The sequence below is a fragment of the Battus philenor genome, unplaced genomic scaffold, assembly GCF_028537555.1.
Source record: "Battus philenor isolate CCGP_79_NKW_IND1 unplaced genomic scaffold, ilBatPhil1.0.hap1 SCAF_16, whole genome shotgun sequence".
Taxonomy (NCBI): Eukaryota; Metazoa; Arthropoda; class Insecta; order Lepidoptera; family Papilionidae; genus Battus; species Battus philenor.
Window position 1 is genome coordinate 8,904,310 of NW_027181678.1, and position 19,653 is coordinate 8,923,962.

Below are 19,653 nucleotides of genomic sequence, written 5' to 3' on the forward strand. Positions count from 1 at the left end.
TGTTACAGCACTACTATTTATTATTTCTTAAAATAATATTTCGATTTGGCATAGGTTTTAAATAAGGTCAGAGTCAAACATTAAAATCATTAATTATTATCTGCTTTAACAGAAAGAAACGTAATTTGATTTGAAATCCGAACTCATTCACCTCAACCAATATGTAAAATGCTACATACATTGAATTTGACAAATACGACTGAGTCCATTTAAAACATTTATTAGAATTGAAAACAGAACACGACCTATTCAATAACCACAGAAATTGACATACATTTGCTAAATTTGAAAGCTGTTACGATGGTTTTAATAGATTTTTATAGGCTTAGAATTGTATTACTACTAATTTACACGTGCAAAAGATACAAAAATTAAAAAAATACAAATTTATCATAACATTTATAATTGCATTAATAATACTATACAATAGATAATGTAAGGCAGCAATGACGGAGACGGAAATTATACTAAGTAGTGAGAGCAATCACCTACTAAATTAATAACGATTATAAATAATACCTACACATTGTTATGAACTCAAAAGTAGTGAATAAAATAATTGTTCCTTAACCTGTTTTGGTGGCTCTTCTCTGCTTTAATTTCGTGAGAATTAAAAAAAACATGGTTTGTGTCAGAAAACAAACAGATGGATTACTTCATTTTTGGAGAAAGCATACTAACAAATGATGTTTACATTACCCCTACGGATATAACAAGAAAAAGTAAAATTGAAGAGTATGAAACAACTTGAAAATTTGCTTTGAATAAATTAGTCACATGATCTTTTTCAAAGATATAGGAAAATCATCTCGGAAATATCACTTAATATATATATACATATATATATATAGTACAATAATTACTAAATACATACAAATTATATATAAATCAGAATCTACGCATGATTACATAAATTCATAAGACAATTTTACTACAACGAGACTTTCAATATACGAAGAATATTGGTTCTACAAGCAACATACATGATTTAAGTTCCCATCTTGCGGATTAATTTTTACATTATATGTTTATGGTTTATTGATGGGGAAAAATCTAAAACAAAAAATGCCTTCGTAATTTGTATAATACATTATACCGATTCAAATATTCAATGAATCATAGAGCATGTAAAGTTGTAGTTTTTAATTAAACCACAAATGTGCTTAAAATATTTAACAACGAATAATTTTATGAAGGCAGGGTTAGTTCTTTAAACTTGGCTTACTATAAATTTGGCACAATTTTCAAAAGTACTTTCTTGCCAATAAGATCCAACCACACCTATTTAGGAAATATTAATTTTGTTTAACAAGTAATCTGTTATGAAAGTTTATTGCATTTAATTTCGCATGTTAAAAATATATAGGTTGAGAATGTTAAGCAGGTTTAATAAATAAATCTGTGCCTAAAATTTGGAACATAATGGATCCTGCATGTATACTTTAATACAAACGTCTACGCTATGTAGACCCACCTACTCCTGTTTCGTTTGTATCTAATCTTTCTCACTTTCGACGAATAATAGTTCTCGAACTAACCATTATTTGCAGTATGACAATCTCATTTAGGTTTTAATCTTATTTTGACATTCCGCTTTTTTGATATAACTCGAAAAACAGTCAAATTACAAAATTTTGGGAATATAAATTTATAAAGGTTAGATTTTTATCAATTTAAGTCAGCAGGAAGACACGGACAGTTCTTGTAATTAAATTATCTATTACTAACTTGTAGAAGCCACCTCAATAATTTCTTTGCGAAAAGTGATCTTAGGTGAATATGTATCACAACTTTTTGTCTATGGTCATCAAGTATTAGTTTCTGGTTTAGGTTAAAAAAAGATGATAGTAGGAAAGTTAGAATGAAAAATAATAGAAATGAAATGAAAATGATTACATTCGCTTGGCTGAAACATAAGGTCAATTTATCACTAGTAGAGAGGAATAATTCTCTCTCTAAACTTTAAAAATATTGACACTTTATTTCTAACTCTGTATTGTTGCGGTATCTTGAATTTAGACTTTATTAATTTTAACATACTTGGCTACGGATAAATTAATAATACAATATATTGTCCATTTATATATTGAACATAAAATTATTGAAATGTATCCATTTGAGTTATACAACAGTTCATACACAATTACAAAGAAGCATTAGCCGAAAGCATAAATTAAAAATAAAACTACATATTTTATAAACGTAAAATAAAATGTAATTAGGTATATTCAGAAATACTACAAATATTTAAAAAATAATTCATTAAACTATTTACTACCAATACAAAACATTCACTTATGAAATGTAAAAATAATTGTTTTAAGAGGGCAATAACATTTGATTAGAAGTTGAGTCGGCTACTATGAAAGTTTACAGCTCACAGAATACTGAAATTTTTCGACATACATTTCATACGTAATCCCTTTAATTATTGAAAATTCATATCGACAGTTTAAGACGCTTGAAATTTTAGCAATTTTGTTAAACGTGTTATACACAAAGCAACCTTTTTAATAAATAGTTCATGTAATAGAATTGATTTGAATATTTATCCAATTGTAATTCTTCAAAGTACACCCAACTCCTTTTTTTACACATAAACATATGAAAATATATATTGAACTTGGGAATGAAATAGCTTTGACTCTATTCATTGCTACTTGATAACACTTTTATTCTGACTGTACTAAAATACTATTGTCAATAGACAAGTCAGGTATGCAGATGTCTATGCACAACTGTTGAGTTTGAAGAACTTTACCCCTGTAGTACAGCCACTCTAACCTTCATATTGTTTAGGGCGCTTTCTAACTCACGGGTCTCCACTTGTGCCAAAATAATCGTCTAGTTGAACGACATCGACAGAATTTGATGAACATTCTACAATATTATTTCCGCTGTGTATAAATAACCATGTAATTTTGACATGTACAAACAATTTGTAATAGCGTAAGGAGCAGTCATGCGGTTTACGTGATCCAATATTTTTTTTATGTTTAGGACAGAAAACCACTTCTTGGGCTATAGTGGCAATACCGCCCTCGTATATTGTTGTTGCATAAAAAAGTTTTTGTAAGCACTGTTAAAATTAAGCAAAAATATTTGGAGTGTTAGAACAAAAAAATCGTGTAAAAAAGTGTATTTATCCTTATTAGTGACTTGAGCTCATTCAAAACCGTGTTTAAAAAGGTTTGGGTGTATATGAATGTAAAACTATAAAATACTTATATACATATACTGTTCATAAGGAAATTCTTCATGCATTTATTAAAAATCGAAACTAAAATGTTTACCTGTGTAATTTAAACGTATAAAATTTCATATTTAAAATGTACCTATTAAGTAATAGAAACCAGTGAGCTGTAATAAAAAATAAATACATTTCAATTTGGGATAAATTGTTTAAATACTTAAAAAAATTATTGCTATTATAAATTCAAAACACATGATCATTAAATATTTAAAAATTACAACTAAATAAAATTAAATTGTTCAAATTATTCCATATAATGCAGCAGATAAGCTATGTGAAAGAAAATGTATTATAAAAAAAAAACTAATCTTTGGTTTGGTTAACTAACGGTGATATAAAAAAATCTATCAATGAAAACTGTAAGTCAAATTGCGCTAAACAAAAATAAAATGCGTTATACTAAAAAAATATAAATGTCAACTTAATTTTATAAAATTTAAGATAAACTATTTATTTACAACAATTTAAATATGTACATAAATTTTTTAATACACAACATTAACTCGCTTAACAATCCAGTTTTAAATTGCATACAAATTCACAACTTAAATATTTTCATAAAATCAATCCGCGGACCATTGAACAGTACATAAGTAGACAGGAGATAGCAAAAACTTTATCATTATGACATTAATAACTTGGTTGTATAAGATCCACGAATTTATCCATCGATTCTGATGTGCATCGTTCCATTTTCGAAGTTATGTTTTGAGATATATCTATTTTTCCTTTTCGTATTTCTATTTTTATGACGCAAGAGAACATAAAGAACCATTGTTTAATTTTTTAATTAAAACAAGAATTATAATATACATACGGAATTGTAGAATATATATTATATTCAGCTTCGATTAGTTATAATAATTATATTCAATTTAGGACTACCACAGAGTGAAAAGGCGAATTTGGAACAATGTATACAGTACTAAGTACTTTGTATATTACCAGGAATTAACAAAATCAAGTTCATGAACCTATTACCGTTGTATTTATGGAAAATAAATAATTACCCATACCGCGGTAATAGGTGCTTTTAACATATAAATAAAAAAGTTCTACGCACATTGCAATATCCTAAATACACTATCTACACAACAGAATAGTACGACACAAAGTATGCAACACGACTATATAACTTTAGCAACACTAACATCAAATAGTTGGAATACAGAAGTATACCTACGTGTTATTTCATGGAATATAATACTGATGATTAATTTGATTTAACTACATTATAGTTTATAAACAACAAGACAAGGAGGTGAGTGTGAATAATATTCCTCGAAAAGATGAACGGCGTTGGCGCTTTATTACATACAATAAATGTAAATCAATCGTTATAAAGGCGTGTTAACCGAATTGTTGTAGACACCCTGTTGACCTAAAATATTTATATACATCACGCGGAAATGTTTATTTTGAAACTGTATCGAAGGTGGCCCCTAAGTGTCGTTAAACGTGAATGTGTAAAGCACTTCGTCACACATGAAAAAACGTATAAAAAGTGGAACTTAAATATATCAGTGCCGGTTGATTTCAATACCACGGTAACATATTTCTAAAACACTACCAGTATAATAATTTGGCGGTAAACGGGGCGCCTGTGATCCTCACCCAACTAGTTGATATTTCAAAACAAACGAACGCTTTTAGGCTATGCCGCATGAGTTATTGCGATATTTACAGCATCGAAACTGAATATGATCATTTTGCAGGTTGTTATTCACACGAATGTCAACGGTGAGTGTAAAAACGGACGCTTCTTCATTACAAAGTGGTATAATAAAAATAATAATGAACACTTATTTAAAAAATCTTTTACATTTTGTTAGTAATATTCATAATAATTCTGTACCTGTTTCTTTTTACGCTTGGAATGCGGACCTAACGGTAAGGAAGACGTGCGACAAATGTTTCAAATATACGGTGAAATACAAAAAAACCCATGAAGGAACTATGTGTTGCTTATAAACTGTTTATTGTATATAAAAGTGTATTTCATTGCTTAAAAAAAGTATGATAACATTATTATAATTGATACACAACTCAAATGCAACTTTTTAAAAGTTGTAAATATATTGAATTTATTATTTACGTATTCATCATGTTTGCTCGTTATCGTAGGTGCCTATAACAATGATAGGTTGACATTTCATGGGTACGTTTCATTTTGGTTAGCAGAGCCCATGTAAACGTCTAGCGGACGGCGCGGGCCTGGCCGCCGCGAGCAGCCGCAACAATGGCCTTCCACAGAGCGCCACTAGTCCACCTCCTGCCCAACGAGCTGCTGCAGCTTCTTCTACCTCTGCTATACGATTTAAAGAACGAGACTCACGTAGTCTACTCTCTTTGCGGGCAGCTCGCCGACGACGGCCACCGGTCGACCCGCCGCGTGCGTCTCCGGCTGAGCCGGCGCCATTGCTGCCGGTTGAGCCGCCGGCTGCAGTGGTCGCGTTATGTGTGGGGCGAGTGTTTTGTCGCCGAGCGCCGCGTGCGCCCGCAGCGCCGCCACGTTCTTGGCTGTCACTAGAATCGTCATGAGAATCACGACGAGCGCGTTCGAATGGAGCTTCCGTTTGCTCTGCGGCGCGTTTCTTCTTTTCAGAGTCGTCGTCAGAAAGGTCTGAGGAGGAACAGGAGCCTGCCCGTGGACGTCGTCGCCGGCAATCCAGGCGTTGCCGACGCGCAGGTGGCGGGGCGGGGGGCGGTACCCGCGGAGGCGCTGGCACACCTGCCGTAGTGCTCGCGCGCCGCGTCTCTGATACGCAAACTGATGCCTCGTCGTCCAAATTAACCTGTACATTATTTATTTATCTTGTTAAGAATTTTATGTAGTTTAGATTATTTGACATATTAACTGGCAGACAATTCCCAAAGACATTAAGTCCGCCATCACACGTTCTTAAAAAGGCAAATAAAAGTATAAAATACAATTATTTTACTTTAATAATGATATTAATTTTAGCAGTATTAGTAAAAAAATTAAGGGTCAATTTTTTCAAATTGTATCGTAATAAAACACGTTATTTTAAACTATACCAATAACCATAATAAACAACCAAATAGCAATACATAAAAAATAATTCGTATTTTTCAAAATGTATCTTATCACTAATTTGTGCATACATTTTTCATTTAAAATTACCGTTAATTTTTAAAGGGGGCTAAAATAATTTTATAAAGGAAGGTGGTATATTTTTTATCATTGGCACTGATTACTCTGAAGGCGTTTAGTCATCTTCATGTTAAATAAGCTGGAAGTATAGAACTTATACAAATTTCATTGGATAGAGAGGCTTGCTTAGGTGCTTAGGTTATTTAAGCATAGACACCATGAAATGATTGGCTTGACTTTTTTTGACTAGACTTGCGTAGAGAGCGCCTAGCCTAACACCTCTTACAAAGTAGTGAAGGTCAGTCCCTTGAGCTGGAGTAGCCTCGGCTCGGGCCAGTACGTTCTATTATTTTACCGGATTGGGATGTCGCCCGAATTCTTATATTGCTTCGACGGACGCTCCATGAAGTGACCCTAGAGTCAAGAGCCTCCACTAGAGGACCTTGGCATGATCTGTCATACTTAGATAATATCCGCTAAGCATCCCGACACAAGGGCGCCCGAGAGTCCCAAGGCCACTTATTCCGAATCGAGGATGCCAGAGGGGGTTCGACTTACAATCAGAAAATTATAATAAGGCTGCAGTGATTATAGAATTATTTAAAATAATAATAACTACTTTAAAGTTACGATTTAAATGAATATACTTTCATCCAACTAAAACTTCAACACCAGATCTACATCGACCATTTATTAAAGTTTCAAATAAAATAAATTAACATTTTTTTACATAATAGTAAGGTATTTAATTCAGCGGGAAAATCGCATCTTTCGTCACCTTTAAACACAATTTTTATAAAATAAAAAAACTGTAAACATTATATCATTAATTTTATTTGATCTATTTTTAGGAAGTGGCAATATATCAGCAGAATTCAATTAATAACTCATAAAATGTCATCAGAAACAAAAATATATTTGATTCAGCGTTTCAAACACCATTGGATGATTCTTAAAAATAAATTTAACAGTGTTATTTACTACGTATTTAAAATTTATCATACAGTTCTCTTTTTACGTAATAGTCGAAGTCGTATTAATATTGAGAGTAATCATACATTTTTATTGATGATTGTTTTCATCATTATATGTTGACAAAACAGTGCATACTTTAAAATATCTCAAAAACTGTTATTTGTCATTTTCATAATTACATTTAAATGTTACTTTTTTCTCTAAAAAAAATATTAACGTAGAATCATGATTTCTATTAAGTACAAAAAATGCTTAATTATATTCAAAATATTGCCATTGAATACAGTCTCGTAAAATAGTTTTGTTAATAATGTTAATATCACTCCTTACTAACAGTAATATGCTTAGACCTAAGCGAATCACATTATGTTATGTTGACTGTTTAACATTATATGTATAGACAGACATTACACATTATTATTTACTAACATCAATTTAATATATGACTTCGTTCATAACAATGTAATGATGAATTATTGTTACATAGGAAAAATTGGATACGTTTCTTTAGCCGAACGTAAGCAATCAATCGCCAAATAAACTTTATTACCCCCTACATTGCTTACAGTCATAAAGGGGCCATGTGACTCCTTTTTATGAATTCGTTTAAACAAATTAACATTTTTCTTAAGCCTTAATGTTAATAAATAAATAGTAAAAGGATTAAAATTTGGGATTTAGTGACATTTGCGTTCGGCTAACAGAAAAGTACCAAATAATATTTACAAATTCCAGAATAGCACCGAAAGCATGCATGTTCCTCTTCATTTTGTAGCCGGTATTTTATTAAAGTGACTGTGATAATGAAACAATTTCTAAACTTCGAATATTCAGTTACATATTTATGACGAGGCGGGAGGAGAGGGAGGAGTATCGGCAGATCCTTTCTATCATTCCACCGCTTATGCTAGCGATGAGTAATCATGCTTATTTTTCCTCAGCCTCCACCTCACAGTGCTTTTCTGAAGCTACCAAGTTAGCCAAGTTTAAGTAAATATGCATCCAAATTTACCGACCTTTAATAACTAACGGTTACGTAATGGAAAATACACATGTAAACCGGTAAGAAACAACTTTACGAGGAAATATTACTCGTCAAAAGTACTAATAATATTCGATAACATAAACATATACAGTAAATACAGTTCATTGGTACGTATATAGTTTTAGTAGAAGCAGTAAGCATGTAGTAAGACCAAGTCGCTGTGACCGTTGGTACTGTAAGTGAAAAAATATAAAAATACATAAAATAAATTAGCAATATGGAAAAAGTTTATAACATATAAATATTATTTACAATATGAAATGTTAATAAAGTCCATGAATAGATAAAATACTATTAATATATGCTGTGCAACATGTTAATTTTTAATTTTAAAAAAATAGTTTAACCACATAAATAACTTATTAAAAAGGCTACTCAATCTGTTTTTGTATTCAAAATGTCATTTCGGTCTGAACAAGTCATTCGTCATTACATCCCGGTACCAATATTTTGTTTATAATTAGTATGAATTGAAATAAGCATTCTTAGTAATAAATTTAATTACCTGAGTAATCTCAATGAAAAAAGAATTTTATATCCACAATTATTAAAAACTTGAACAGGCGTCACCGTCTAGTTCATCTTTTACATAATTTTTTTTTTGTTTTATATATATAGTGAGTAAAGCATTGTTAGTCGCATAGTAAAGAAGAAATCATAGCATAAATAAACATAAAAACATTATTGGCAGTATTATGCATGAAATTAAGTACGAGAGTTCAAAAATGTTGTAATATCAAAGTCTTGAAAAAATTATCCAAACTTTTCAAAGAATAATTAAAAAACTTAATGTCATGGCCGAAACTTTTTCGATGCTCCCTAGACAAAGGACATCAAGTGCAAGATATCTTTGTGAGAAAAAATAACAGGACAGTTTACAAATATAACCATAGTAAAGCCATTATAAAAATAGTTTTTTTTTTAAGATTTATTATTTTTTTAAATTTTACGATTGGACACATTTAAGAGACAGGACAAACACAAATTTATTTTCTAAGTATCTATCAACAAAGCCTCCAATATGTGAAATCGCTAACATTATTTTAGTTTAATTAAACGCATTTTTAATAATGCCAAGACTTTTAAAACCTCGGTTGGTATTACCAACCATATTACAAGTTTTTTTGGTGAAAGCTATTGTAGTATTACAAAAAACATTATTATTAACAATATTATTGTTAAAAAAACAAGCTCTCAGGATGACTAAACCTTTAAAAATCTTTAATAACATTTTTGTATTAAAATTTAAAAGTATTAAACAAAAAATATGTATATTATTTTATAAAATAATTATGTGTTCAAAATTAATAGTTTAACAACTTTCTGCAATGAGTGAAATTTGTTGCAGATCCTTCTTATTGTATGGATAATGATGATTATTAATTTTCTTTTCAGCTGTTTGAATTTTAGTTAATTTAGTTTAATCACTAACCTTGGCAGTTATTTGTCTTAATTACTAATTTTCTTGCCTACAATGCCCTACACCCAAACCTGCAAATGTCCTTCTCTTAACAACTTATTATTTCACAAATTATTAAGTATCAAAACCTTTAGCCTAACAATAATTTCATGAGAAAGCATATAAAAGCAATATTTATATTACAACTGTCAATGTACCTTCTAAAAAGTTTGACATTGTTACAAAATAGCATGTTTTGATTATTTTACATTTATTTTTATTAAGAAATGAATAAAACAGAAATAGAAAATTTATTTAGAAGTAATAAGATATTAAAGTATACCATAAAAATAACAATTTATTAATATTATTAATTTGTAACACAGCTTTTTGCTATTAGAACAAATTGTAGCTCCTTTGTAACTTAATTATAAAATTATAAAGTATATAAAATCTTTATATAACTAACATAGAAATCTTTTAACAATATGAAAGCTACGTCATAACCATAGCCTATAGAAAATATTATTAACCCTTTTATGTCTAATGTGCTAATGTTAACAAATGCTGTTTTGTACTTTTAATTTTAAATTGACATAAAAGATTCCTATGATTTCTTGTTGTCTTTAACTAAACTTGCCTTTAGACAATATTTTCACCACACTATTTTTAAATTCAAGAGCTATTAATTGTTATAATAACCCAAGACATACCTTGGTAAGGTTATCGGCGAGCTGTGCCGGTCTAGCAAGATGCAAGCGACCCTCTGATCGGGATCCACGTCTTGCGTCAACCGCCCTAGCAGCACCGCCACTCGCTACGCCAGTATCCTCGTCATCTTCTTCCTCTCGCACGATGCTGCATTTACGAGAACGCTGTAAAAGTATTGTTTATTATTTAGATATTTGTTAGATAAATTTAATTAACTGGATCAAATGACCAGGCTTGAAATTGAAAACCAAGAGATGCAGAGATTCCGATGATTCACAATATTATTTTTATGGAAGCACAATTAACGTTCGCGCAAATAGTTCCAAGTTTAGAAATGTGAAATCTAAGAAGCCGAAGGCGTTCTCTGCCAGTAAATCGCCCAACAGTTAACTGGTAAAGAATGCCTTCGGCATTAAATTCGCCGTCATATGAAAATAAATAAAGTTTTTTTTAAATAAATGAAGAATACGGTGTTCTAGAATACAGTATAGCTGTTACAACCTCTTACAAAAAAAACGTTGCTCAGTGAATTCTGTCAATGCAAACAAGTAATATTCTGAAGAAATCAATGCAGGCGGTAAAAAGCATCCAATAAAATTTTGTAAGTGATTACTTCAACTATGTAGCAAACATTCTTTAGGGCGCCCTAAGAGCTTGACTCTCACTCAATCTGATAAAATAATTTGAAACAAGTAGTTCTAGGATAAGTGCCTTCAGCACTCAATCTCACCCAATAAAGCTGTGTATCAAAGGGCAAACATTGTTTGTCAAAGACAAAAAACTGTATTATAAAAAGGACACTGACATGTAAAAAATTACCAATGTGTTTGAAAAATTCATAATTATATATTTTGTATTATTTTTCTATCATATTTTCACATCTGCTTACATGTTATCTTGGCACCACTCAAGATTGACTAGAAAAGAATGCATTCAATTAGGCGTTATGGACTATCATTGCACAATATACAAAAAAAAAAATCAATGAAATGGTTTTCAGATCCCCTCACATCTTATATATTTAATCTTGGAGTATTTTCTATCAAACAGATTTAGGCTCATTCACCTTATTGAACATAGATTATATGTTGGTCAAGTTGTTTTTGTTTATATAAACCTTATTTACCCAACAATGTCCTTGTTTACAAATTTATAAATGTCTAAAACCATTGTGCATTTCAATTAAACATTTTCATTATAAGTCAAGTTATCAGAAGCAGCAATTTACTTTAACTGAAGACAAATAATTAATATAAATTACAATTGCTGCCAGTAAATTTTTTTGGTGCTTTAAAAAATTAACTTATTTAAGTCAACAAACAACATGGGCTTACTTCCTATCTGTCATTTGTGTGCATCTCTATGATGAAAAACAAAATTTTAGTGGCTATAGTGTGTTTATTGTTTGGAATTGCAAATACAACGCTTTGGCTTGGTTGTAATGGTTTATTGAGTGCTTAAGATATTTTGGGATCAATAAACTATGATATTAAATATTTAACATAGTTTTATTGAGGTTTAAGCAGTTTCAAGTATCACTTAAAGCTTGTTTTCAATTTAGTACAACTTCTTTATAATAAACCTTTAAGTTTTGGGACATCTAATTATAAATTTATAGCAGTGTGTGTTACCGGAGGAACATCTTGTGGCGTGCGAGGGACTGCTGGAAGAGGCGGAGGTACTAACAGAGTTCTCCCTCGCGAAACTCCCAGGGGTACCCCTAATGCTTCAGGCCGTCGCACTGCTCGAGCCATTTGCCTGAATTGACAAAGTCGTTTCATTATCATAGAAATATTAACTTGCGACATTTTCATGTTCCATTAATGATAACTTTGTTTAAAGGAATTTAAATTTAAATTACGGATACAATTTTATTTTAAATTATTTACTGTGTTTAAGTATTTGCATTAAACACACCTTTTTGTCCGTAGTTTTCTTTCTGCTAATAAATAGTATGTGGCAGTAATGTGATTATAATCGTTTTTTTCTAATGATTCCAAAATGTGTTCTTTTGTAGCTATAGATCCATTGACCATTCTTTGTAAAATAGCTGAACGGTCTTCCTCTGACAATTGTTCTTTAGTTACAAGGGGTGCATCAAAATCTTCTACAGCTATTCCTTCACCAGCTGTAACCCATGGATCAGCAGCTATTTCTGATAAAGTAGCCCGTTTTTCTGGTTCTCTGACTAACATTCTTCCTATTAACCTTAAAGGAAAATTAAAAATTAGTATCATGCTATTCTTTAGCAAAACTTCCTCTAAAGTTTGTTCTAAACACAATTACCTTTTACAAGCACTAGATATATGTGGTGGTATCGTATATTTGCAATCCATTATCATTGTTAAGGTTTCACTGTCATTGGCTTCTTGAAATGGGGCCTGGCCACAAACTAACATGTATAATATAACTCCCAAAGACCACACATCAACTGCAGGAGCATCATATGAATCACCTAATAAAATCTCAGGTGCTGAGTAAGCTAAAGACCCACATGAAGTTTCTAATTTTTGTCCAGGACAGTATTTGTTACTAAAACCAAAATCAGTCAATTTTACTATGCCTAATTTCTCAAAAAATACTACATTTTCTGGTTTCAAGTCACGATGTACTACATGTAGCCTGAAATATAAGAGATTATGGTTTAAAATTGGTTATACATTTTTAGGTGAGAGAATTAAATTTACAAATAGTAAATACCTATGGCAATATGAGATTGCACGCACAATTTGGCGAAAATAATCACGAGCAAGAGACTCTGAGAGACCAGAGTCATGTTTCATTATATAGTCATATAAATCACCACCATCTCCTAGCTCTAATATTAGGTATAATTTAGTTTGTGTATCAATTACTTCATACAATCTGACTACATTGGGGTGCTGGACTAATTTCATACACCGAACCTGCAGACAAAAAGCATAATTAAAAATCTTGAGACAATTATACAAATATAAGCAATTATAAGTCATGCAAACAATAACAACATAGTCCCTGTCTAGAGAATATGAGACACACATTTTATTTACAGTTACATTTATTAGATATTTTTTTTACTAAATTATAATATATATATATACACACACACACACACACATATATAAATTAATGTATTATATATATAATATATTATATATATTATATACTTGACTATATTGTCTGTAAATTTTCCTGTTGATTTACTACTTAAAATAATTATAATACTGCCAAATTCACAATGTAAATAAAAAATTAGCTTATGTGAATTGTATATTCAAAACCAGGGATTTTTAATGCTCTTATTTGAAAAAATGGCACATATTAAATCTAAATATTACATTACATTTGCTGTATGCTATTTGCTTTTAAAAGAAAAAAAATCATGGAAATGGAAATAACATTAGATTCAAATAAAAAATAAAGTGTACAAATATGCTCATCCAAAATATAAACATACCTCTTGAAATAAATGGGATTTGGACACTTCATCTAGTTTACTTTTATCTATTACTTTCACAGCAACTTTTTCACCAGTGAATACATGTCTTGCTGATTTAACAACAGCAAAATGTCCGGAACCCAGAGTATCGAGCAAGTCATATAAGCCTGCTATTTTGGCATCATAAGCACCGCCACCTGTGGCCATTGCAGCTCCTACTCCAGGGCCACAGTTATTCATCATTTCTAGAAACGAACACAAATACATTTTATAGTCGTAAGGAAAGTTTTGTCAATTTACAAACAACTCCATTACATTACACACATATCAATAGTAATTAAACGTTATAAATCCTATTTCTCAGATAAATATAGATATTGAAAATAAGGCGGAGCTTCTATGGGTTACTGATCGAATATATTAGTCAATTGCTATTATGCCCATTTCTTTCTAGTGTATGATAGGATTAAATCATACATCTATTGCAAATTAAACTAAAAACTTACGTAGAAATAATTTATAAATTAAAAACTGACTAGATACTCAGCACTAAAACAAAATGTAGACAACTTAAGAAGGTTCATAAGAGTCACTGCAACACAAATAACTCGCTTAAAACAAACAATAATAAATATTGTAAACAGACTACCAACATTGTATTATTTTAGTTACAAAATTGGAAATATCGAACGAAAAATAGGATGTTCGAAGAGCCTCAATTTCGCCATTTCCCAAATTTTGTTCAGAAACTTACAGGTCTAACGTATTATAAAGAAAAACGGTATCGCCTTTTTAATAATACAAAAAGTGTAAAAACTTATTTTTAAAATTAAGTAAATTTATTAAAACATTTATGTTAAAAAGAAATAATAAATTAATTTTCAAAAAATCAGCCATTGGAGCGTTTCTAAACGAAATTCTTTCTGTTACATTTTAGAAAAAAAATTAAAACAGATAATGTAATGTTAATACATAAAAAATTTTGAAACAAAAAACAAATATATGATCTTCTTTATAACCCCATTATCATTAAATTAAATACATTTTTGCCTTAGCTTACGTAAGACACATTTACTTTTTTGTGTTATCAAGAGTTACACTTTCCAAATTTTTAGAAACTTTGTTAACACAGGCTCATTAAATATTAACTAATATTTTAGATTGGTTTATTTACATTATATAATAAATTTATTATATAAAGTAAATAAATAACTTCAGTATCACGTATCAGTTCAGGCGTCAGCCTAAGCGATGTAGGCTTGGATGTCTTCTAAATATCTATTGTTATATATATTACCAATATTAGACCTGAATGAAAATTTATGTTTCTCCATTTAAGCACTGTGTTTTCCACAAAATTGTTAATGTTTTTTTTAATATGTGATATTTAACTTATTTCTTTTAGACTATTTTTTGTAATATACACAGTATACATATATTATAAATAAAAAAAATTAATGTGCAGAATACTATATTCATTCCATGAATGAATCTTTTTAACCTGTAGTTTTTCATGTCAGTGTCGGTGTTATTGTAACAAATAATGATTTTTGAACCTATCAAATTTAATTGTGTAGGCGTTTATTGATTTTGAAGACAAAATTATTAATTTGATAGAAAATTGTACGTATAACAATTTTCTTATTAACATTATTTATCTTGAAAGTAATACTATTGGACAGTTAGTTATGATATTAGCTGAAACTTTGTTGTTTTCACTGTCATTAATCGATAGTGGCGCTATATTATTTTTGTTAATATATTTTATCATAACGTTATCTGACTTAGAATGTGACTATTTAAATGCTCAGGAGTGCTGTGAAAAGCTCAATTATTGGTTATTGCCAAAGTACATAGCTCATTCATTTCTTACGTTTATACTTATATTAAATGGCCAGGTTATTCTGTTTCTCTTGAACTTGCCGATGTTTATTTGGCTCTCCTTTGAATATTTTTCAATTCCGCAAGGAAACCTTGGTGCTTATGATCCTGCAGAGATTCATAATCGTGGCCAACTTAAGAAACACCTAAGGGATGTTATGATTTATATTGGCTACTACTTATTATTTTTCTTTATTTATCTTTATTGTTTTATATTGGCCATCTTAAAAGGTGATCCAATTCAACGTGGAAGTGAGGATTTAATTGTAACTGAAATTTAATATAACTATGGAAGTGACACTATCTAAAACTCCTCTTAACATTATGTATTTTGGAGACGAAGAGATGAGTAATGAAAATGAAGAAACAGAAGCAAAATGTGTGAAGTTACAATTAAAAGAAAATATTGCAGCTTATATTGACAAAAGAGAATTAATAAGAAGTTCAGATCCTTTAGTTTGCAATAATGCTTTAAAAGAAAAAGTTGCATCTAATTATGTAATAGTAAAGCAGATTATCAGTAACCTTTCATGGCAGGATAAACTCATATGCAAGCTAGTATGCAGTACTTGGTATTCTGCTGTCCAAGCATTGCAGAAAGAGCTGCTATCGCCAGAAGATTTTGTAGTAGATCTCCATTGTTCTTTCAAAAGTGGAGGTAAAGGGTGGTTTAAACAATCTGGCATTCCCAACACAGAGCCATTAGCCATATTTACATTTGCAAATTCTGCTGGCTTTATGGGTTTGAGTAAATGCAAGGTAATATCTCCAAGGCCTTGTGAACAACCATGTTTGAAGGAGCATAGTTGTAAGTTTATTTAAAGTAACTAATTTTTTCTGATGTGTGATAAAAATTACTTAAATTATAATTTTTACAAAATTGACCATGACTGATTTCTTTGCATATTCAATATGTATTTGAAGAATTAAAGCATATAATTTCTGTCTATGTTCTATGTTTGTTTCTAATGATAAATAGCTTAGAGAGACTGCAAAAACAGTTAGCTTTTAAATGTGCAGGAAAAATTTGAATGACAATAAATAACACACAAATTAAAATATTTTTTTAATGTAATACTAGAAAAGAAAGAGATTAGTGCAATATGCACAGCAACACAAAAATAATATCAAGAACACAAATGGCTTCACATTACCACATAAAGCACTCATCAGAGTACTTGAGGATGAATGTATCAGGTCAATGAATTTATAAATTATTACATTATGGGAACAAAGTTGATTCTAAATGTTTCATCTCTTAATCACTCACATCTTTGTAAAAAAGAGAAACTGCCAGTAATTATGAAAAATTAATTTATGAAATGCTTAAAAATTGTGTTTGATCTATCTAATGCAGAATAAATTAAATGAATCTGATAATAATTTAAAATGTTACTACTGTTTAATGTACTATAATAAAATGTTTGTTTTATTTCAGTGTTAGATTTGGTAAATCGTCAATTTAATGCTCCAAAAAATTGTATGCTGACAGTAAGAGCTAATTACTTAGTATATCGACCACTACCACGATCTATTACTTACAGGCACTCAATAAATCAATATAAATTTACATGGAACAGTTTATTTCTTTCTGGATTATTTATCCCAAATATACCTAATGTTGGATTTAAACTATTAAATATATCATCACAGTCACAGGAATGTTTACAACAACAATTTTATAGTGTGGTTGATAAAGTGTCAAAAGATCATATTATTAAAGGTGTCCTTGTATATGTAACTGAGAAATATCTTTTAAATTCAGTTGAAGACATAGTCTTTTTAAATTACTTTAAGGAAGTGTAAGTATATACATATCTGCATAATATTTGTTTATAAGAAGAAATTATACCTTTTAGATCATATCATATCAAAGAAACTTGGTTAAATGCTACACACAAGGTACCCAATGTGTATTTTATTTGTTTTATGTTAACAGGCAACCAAATATTCCATATGCTCTTGGTGGCTGCATTATTGAAGACACATTGTCGGAAGAAAGTGAAATCAATCACTTGATAGACAATATCAATAAAGGTGCTGATTATATTAGTGAAAACCTGCTATCAATTGGTTTGTTTACTGTACCAAAGACCACCAGTGATATTGAAAATAACTTTGAAATGTATTCTTTTGTTATTGATTCATCACAGTGGACAAAAGAAAAAATACAAGAGTCAGTTGCAGAGGTATCTATATACTTATCAATATTTTTTTATATTTGCTCTTCACATAAGATAAACTTAGATAACCTAGTTTTAGTAAATTTTTGTTACAAAATATCTGCAGAATTTTAAATATGTCATAATTTAATGTATACTTTACTATAAAATTATATTCAAACACTTCTAATAACAATATTAATAGTAGAAATGTTACTTTTTAGTTCTCTAAGAAAGTACCAAGATTTGAGCACAGTGTTGCTTTAAAACTTTCATGTGTGGGTCGTGATCAAAAACATGCAATGGAACAAGATTTCTTCAGAGAAGCTTTTCCCAATACATCTATTGTTGGTTGCTATGGTAATGGTGAACTCGGCGTGTACCATCCTTCAAAACCGGCATCTATACCTTTTCCTCTTACCATGAAAAGACGAAGGAGGGAGCCAGGCCCTCAGTTTGGCATTATTTATTCATATTCAACTGTTTTTGTTTATATTGGATGGGGTAAAGTCACCTCCCCGAAAGGACCTGTTAATAAATGAGTGTAGTTGACATAAATATATGCCTTACCTTAAAATGACTCTATAACTTGTTTTTACATTCATTTTTTCTAGAAGGTGATAGAACAAATATTGTGGTGATTTGTTTGAACACATACAAAAAATACACTTTTAATGTATATTGCATGTTTTTTGGTGCATATAACCCAAAGAGTACTGTACTAATAGAAAATGACATCAATATAATGTATTTTACAGCTATTTATATTACTTTTATATGTGGTATAATCATAGTTGTGCTCATTGTCCACTGTTCATTTATTTCCATAATGTTAAATGACAGGCTATTCATTTGTTGGTTAGTGCCTTACCGATTTTAATGCGGTGCTCACCAAGATGTGAACCTTTGCATAATTTGTGTGGTAACTATAAAAACTGTTTGTCTAGTAATTTTTATAGCCTTTGTTATCAAACGAATTTTGTTTTATTTCTGCATGACTAAGAAAAAGATGAATAGTTATATTAACCATTCCTGGAGGAGTAAAGCATTGATATTCACTGTAACAAAATATTTACTGTTTCATGTTCTCAAGTTTATGTACATTTAATTTTAACTCATTGAAATACCGACATTTGTAATTATATATGTAATGTAAACTTTAGGTAAGAACAATTTTTTTACATGTTCTTTAAGGGATATTAATAAAACGAACTAATACTAGAAAAACTGTGTTTAATTTTTGAAGCACCCACAAGCACAAACATACCACACACAAGCACAAACACACAGTTTAAAGTAATAACGTATTTGTTTGCATTTATGTGGAATTGATTTTCTGTCCATTTCAAGGTTGAGAGATAATACTGTAGATTGAATAAAATTTTGTACTGATGCTTAGATGGAATTAATAGAGGGACACAGAGTTCAGTATTGTAATAGGTTAAATGGGTATTGCAAAAAGAAATTACGGTTTTCAATTTACATTAAAAATTTATTTGACGGTTATATAAGCAGGCAATTTTGTATAAAAATGTATCCTAGTGCACTTTCGTTTCGCACTCATTATGAGAAATAAAGAAATGGTAGAATACATAATTACTATCATTCTGGAGTTATCAAAGGCCATCGGTACAGTCTCTATCCCCAAACTTATAACTAAGATGGGACGGGGGTGGTATGTTAGATATTTACAA

The 19,653-nt window shown here is 30.1% G+C and overlaps 3 protein-coding genes across 6 annotated transcripts; 2 read left to right on the forward strand and 1 right to left on the reverse strand.

The window, feature by feature from the left end:
- Positions 1–3,761: 3,761 nt before the first annotated feature.
- On the reverse strand, positions 3,762–14,713 carry Snrk (SNF related kinase). 4 transcript variants are annotated; one of them, XM_068762125.1, is made up of 8 exons: positions 14,671–14,713; positions 13,935–14,161; positions 13,199–13,404; positions 12,785–13,120; positions 12,416–12,706; positions 12,130–12,256; positions 10,501–10,662; positions 3,762–6,048 (listed from the first exon to the last, which is right to left on the reverse strand). In XM_068762125.1, exons 2-8 carry the CDS (start codon positions 14,157–14,159, stop codon positions 5,428–5,430), a joined length of 1,968 nt encoding a protein of 655 aa, XP_068618226.1. In that variant the 5' UTR covers positions 14,160–14,161; positions 14,671–14,713; the 3' UTR covers positions 3,762–5,427. The 4 variants fall into 4 exon arrangements, with proteins under 4 accessions (XP_068618226.1, XP_068618227.1, XP_068618225.1 ...); XM_068762126.1 differs by lacking the exon at positions 14,671–14,713 and adding an exon at positions 14,570–14,632; XM_068762124.1 differs by lacking the exon at positions 14,671–14,713 and adding an exon at positions 14,453–14,628.
- An 867-nt stretch (positions 14,714–15,580) lies between these two features.
- Positions 15,581–16,078, forward strand: cnir (cornichon-like protein). Its single transcript, XM_068762268.1, has one exon. The coding sequence runs from the start codon at positions 15,605–15,607 to the stop codon at positions 16,076–16,078; it is 474 nt and encodes a 157-aa protein (XP_068618369.1). The 5' UTR covers positions 15,581–15,604.
- On the forward strand, positions 15,990–19,165 carry LOC137919249 (uncharacterized). Its single transcript, XM_068762267.1, has 4 exons — positions 15,990–16,605; positions 17,236–17,599; positions 17,737–17,986; positions 18,184–19,165. Exons 1-4 carry the CDS (start codon positions 16,086–16,088, stop codon positions 18,499–18,501), a joined length of 1,452 nt encoding a protein of 483 aa, XP_068618368.1. The 5' UTR covers positions 15,990–16,085; the 3' UTR covers positions 18,502–19,165.
- The last annotated feature ends 488 nt before the right edge of the window (positions 19,166–19,653 follow it).

Excerpts from the sequence above, each read along its gene's own strand:
- Snrk (XM_068762125.1), bottom strand. The coding sequence starts at position 14,159 with ATGATGAATAACTGTGGCCCTGGAGTAGGAGCTGCAATGGCCACAGGT. Across the intron at positions 13,405-13,934 it reads AATCCCATTTATTTCAAGAG|GTTCGGTGTATGAAATTAGT; the intron begins GTATGTTTATAT and ends TTTTGTCTGCAG. Across the intron at positions 6,049-10,500 it reads TCGCCGATAACCTTACCAAG|GTTAATTTGGACGACGAGGC; the intron begins GTATGTCTTGGG and ends AATAATGTACAG.
- cnir (XM_068762268.1), top strand. The coding sequence starts at position 15,605 with ATGATATTAGCTGAAACTTTGTTGTTTTCACTGTCATTAATCGATAGT.
- LOC137919249 (XM_068762267.1), top strand. The coding sequence starts at position 16,086 with ATGGAAGTGACACTATCTAAAACTCCTCTTAACATTATGTATTTTGGA. Across the intron at positions 16,606-17,235 it reads ATGTTTGAAGGAGCATAGTT|TGTTAGATTTGGTAAATCGT; the intron begins GTAAGTTTATTT and ends GTTTTATTTCAG. Across the intron at positions 17,987-18,183 it reads TACAAGAGTCAGTTGCAGAG|TTCTCTAAGAAAGTACCAAG; the intron begins GTATCTATATAC and ends GTTACTTTTTAG.